The 3980-nt window shown below is 44.1% G+C and overlaps 1 protein-coding gene across 1 annotated transcript; it reads right to left on the bottom strand.

Moving 5' to 3' along the window:
* Nucleotides 1-603: 603 nt before the first annotated feature.
* On the bottom strand, nt 604-3445 carry LOC115315699 (translation initiation factor IF-2). Its single transcript, XM_040211299.3, has 2 exons — nt 3371-3445; nt 604-1107 (listed from the first exon to the last, which is right to left on the bottom strand). The coding sequence occupies exons 1-2, from the start codon at nt 3386-3388 to the stop codon at nt 802-804; spliced, it is 324 nt and encodes a 107-aa protein (XP_040067233.1). The 5' UTR covers nt 3389-3445; the 3' UTR covers nt 604-801.
* Between the last annotated feature and the right edge of the window lie 535 nt (nt 3446-3980).

Below are 3980 nucleotides of genomic sequence, written 5' to 3' on the forward strand. Positions count from 1 at the left end.
TGACCTTGGCCAAACCTATAAAAAAGAAGGCCGATGAGACAAAATGTGTGCAAACTATACGGCCTGCCGATTCTTGGAAGCAGAACTTCGTGAGAGCAAATACATCTTGTCTATGGAGTAAGTCTATTGTCTTGCTTATTCACTTGTCCTCTGAGTAGCACAGGAATCTTTGCTCTGACAGAAATATTGTCTGCAAAGTGCCTACATAAGCCCTTGGGGATCAATAAAGTTGGCAAATTGAACGGCCAAAGCTGACAGTGGCAGGATCATGCTGTGAATCAAGCTCTAGGAACTGGCTTATAAGTCGGCAGCCTTTGTTTTCTATTACTAGGATCCAGCTCTTTACTCAGGGGAGGGGCTTATGGGGCTTCAGGCACCCCCCCCCCCTCCCGCCATGATATCTAGCCGACCCTATAGTATACACACGCATGTTGAGCTACCCCCCCCCCTCCCCCACACACACACACCAAAAGTCATGGACATTCCAGTCCCCTCAACCCCCCCTCCCCCAAAAATATGCCTGGCTAAGCCAATTACTGGCATCTAGGTGTACAAACGTTTCTCGAGTTGTGTTCGGGTCACTTAATTCACGAGAGCACCAAGCAGAGCGAAATTCCATGTTTTTATTTCTGCATTTATTGTTATATCCCGTTTATGAATGCAGTAAACAACACAGGCGAGGGCTGAAAACAGATGATTATATCTCTCAAATTCAGAGACATAAAACATACATAATGAGTCTTTTGATCCTGGTGTTTTCTTGAAAAAGCGCGGCTCCTTCAAGGATGCTTCTTATAAAGGTTATCCAATCCCGTGTGGACGACCTCCTCCTCCTCCTCCAGGCCGGAAGGGACCACCACCTCCTCCTCCAGGTCGGAAGGGACGACCTCCACCTCCTCCTCCCGGTCGGAAAGGACCACCTCCTCCTCCAGGTCGGTAGGAACCACCTCCCCCTCCCCCAGGTCTGAAGTTGCCACCACCACCTCCTCCAGGTCTGAAGTTGCCACCACCACCTCCTCCAGGTCTGAAGTTGCCACCAACCCCTCGCTGTCCGGTAGTGGAGGTTATGCAAAGGGTGACGACCAGCACTACGGCCAAAAGCAGGACCTGGACAAGAAGGAATGATTGCGAAGACTTCGGCTTGGCCCTTTCTATACTTTGTTATCCAGAAATTTGACAAAGAGCGAACACTACGGCGCGCTCGGGGGAATCAAAGGGACGGAGGCGAGGCACGTGACAGCCCATACATGGGAGATAGAGTGATCCAAGCAGTTGGAGAAGAGGGGAACGAGGGTCAGCACTCTTTCCCGGACCTTCCTTTGTGTGTCAAACACGTCGCTTTCCTTCCTCTAGAAACTTCGCCTGTCGCTCAAAACTCGTACAAAAATGGGCTTTTTTTTTTTCTTTTTCCAACTCTTGACTTTGCCAGCACTAAGCGCAACCAGTGGACTGATGTATATTACCGAGTGTCCTTCGCACCCACTGATTGCCTCACTGGAACCATAGACATCGGCGATTGCCAAGTTACGCTGAGATGGTGTATAAGCTCCTTTCCATCATTTTTTATGTAATAACTGTACCGTAAATTATTCGATTTCACGGAAATCATGAAACAAATACGTTCTTATGTTGTTGTTTTTAGAAAAAGAAAGCTCCCAAAGAGTCAGGGATTTTTATATTTGCTAATAGTAGAGTAACGTTTGCTGGTATATAGGAATTGCGCTCTAAGAGAAGTCTGTATGTTCACGTTTCTAGGGAACAATAGGCAGCCCATCAGCGAATAGTAGAACAAAACCGGCGAAGGACGAAGCAAAAAATACGATTATATCGAAAACAAATACAATGTGCCCTGGGATAGGGAGGAAGTAAAACACCATGCTCGTTGTCCTTGTAAACAACGGGTTTTTTATTTATTTTTTTCATTGTGTTTTGAGTTTTGTGATTTGCTGCGAGACTGTTTGCCGTGACTGGCGGTTGCTATGTTCTGCGGGAAAATTAACTTGTAAATTATTTCTACAGTGAAAGTCACCAAAAACGTTTTACACCATATCGGAAAAAGACTTAATCTAAAAGTGCCCCTAGGCTTCCGCTTTAACTAGCAACTTCAAGGTAATGGCCGAGCGCTAAAAAAAGCAGATGTCTTGAATGCCATCTGTTAAGTAAAATAACAACGGCATTCGAATCTGATGAGAAAAATTAAAAGGCATCCTCCTGGAAGCCTCGATATTACTGCCGTTATATTTCTAACTAATTTTAGTCCCTGACAGTCTAAGAAACGCACGGCGTTGTGGTTTCTGAGCATTTGAGTAGTATTCCCTAACCAAAGAGATTGCAACGTCAGCCGGTAAGGAAACCCAACAACGGAAGATGCATGCGAAGCGTGAACACGATGAGCGTCGCCTTACGTTTCCTGAGAATGACAGCCCGTTCCTCGTTCTCTGAATTCAATCTTTGAACAAGTTCCAATTACATGTTTCTTTAATTTTGTCTCCAAGAACGCAACTGTTTGTTTTTTCTTGCACTTATGCTATATTCAATGATTTGTCCGAAGGTTGTGCCAAAGATAATGTATGTAATGCCTGCGAGGGCGTTTGGTGCAAATAAATAAATAAATAAAATTAATACGCTTTTGCTGAACACTGAAAGAAAATTACATCTTGCCTGTAAAAAATATAATAAAATTATAGTGTTCCAGCTCACGCAGAGATTTCTTTCATAAAGGCTTATTTTCACGTGCTTGCAATTTTGTAAAAACAAATGTGACTCGCGTCTAAGAAATGAAATATCTGCCTATAAATAAATAATGAAAAACAAAACTTTACTATAATGATCATTTCGCTCAAAATTCATCAAGCTTCTTTTCTAAATTGACTCAAAACGAAACAAACACACAAGAGGACAAAACAAACGACACAGCTGTGTCGTTTGTTTCGTCCTCTTGCGTGTTTCTTTCGTTTGAAGTCAATTTAGATCACCAACACGCTCAAGTCTTTATCTTGTTTTCTACTTTCCCCAAACACTAAAGTGAAAAATAAAGAAGTACCATTCGATATAGCGCAGCCCCAAGACTGCAGGTAAGCAAAGACGACACACACACACCGGGTTGGGGGATGTCGAATCATCATCAGCTTGAAATTTGCACCCTGACTTTCTGTTAATTAAATCTACCATTTTTTGTGTGTGTGTGTGTGTGTGTGTGTGTGTAAAAGAAAACGTGCATTTTTTTTTTTTTTTTTGTAATAATGCTAACACCATTGAAACGTCGGGCAGTTAGCACCCGTTAACCGTCTGCACACGTCGAAGAAGGGGCATTTCGCGAGCGATTCACAAAAGGGCAGTTCAAAAGATATCGGCGAACTGCTCTACTCACCATTTTGGAGACAGCCATGTTTGCCGTGTCGATAGGGCTCCGAATTGCTAAGGCTCTAAGTTTTAGCGTGCTCTCCGTTGACTTATATACGGCGCAGCCTCTATGGACGCAGCAGAATTCCTTCAAGGTCCTGGCAGGCAACCACTCCGGCTTTGAATACAAATGTGTCGATACGAAGCCGACTTGAGTCGAGCCAGTGAGATCACGGCGTTGTTTCCTTAAATTTTGTTAAGGCCGTCTGACTTCAAAACTATCTGGCGCTTCCTCTCCACGTGCTTTCACTCGTCCGTGTTTAAACATGAGAAATATGCGAGAGTCTCCGGGCCGTCTGAATAACAACAGCGAAAAGCTTCTAGAAGGGGCCATATAATAAAGCTCATTATTGACGGTTGCGCAGTTCGCCTCTCAATTAGCCCACGTGGAAAGATTTCCATCGTCAGTCCGGTCACGCAAATCGCTCTGTGCAGTAGCACTACGCAACAGAGGAGCAAGCGTTGACCAGTGGACACTTACGCAAAGAAGTTCCTGTAAAGGCAGAAAAATAATTATGCCTTGGGTATTTGTAAACTCCGTTTCAATTACAACTTGGCAAATGGCAAAACGCTAGAAC

This window comes from Ixodes scapularis, unplaced genomic scaffold (assembly GCF_016920785.2).
Source record: "Ixodes scapularis isolate PalLabHiFi unplaced genomic scaffold, ASM1692078v2 PGA_scaffold3__209_contigs__length_174095766, whole genome shotgun sequence".
Taxonomy (NCBI): Eukaryota; Metazoa; Arthropoda; class Arachnida; order Ixodida; family Ixodidae; genus Ixodes; species Ixodes scapularis.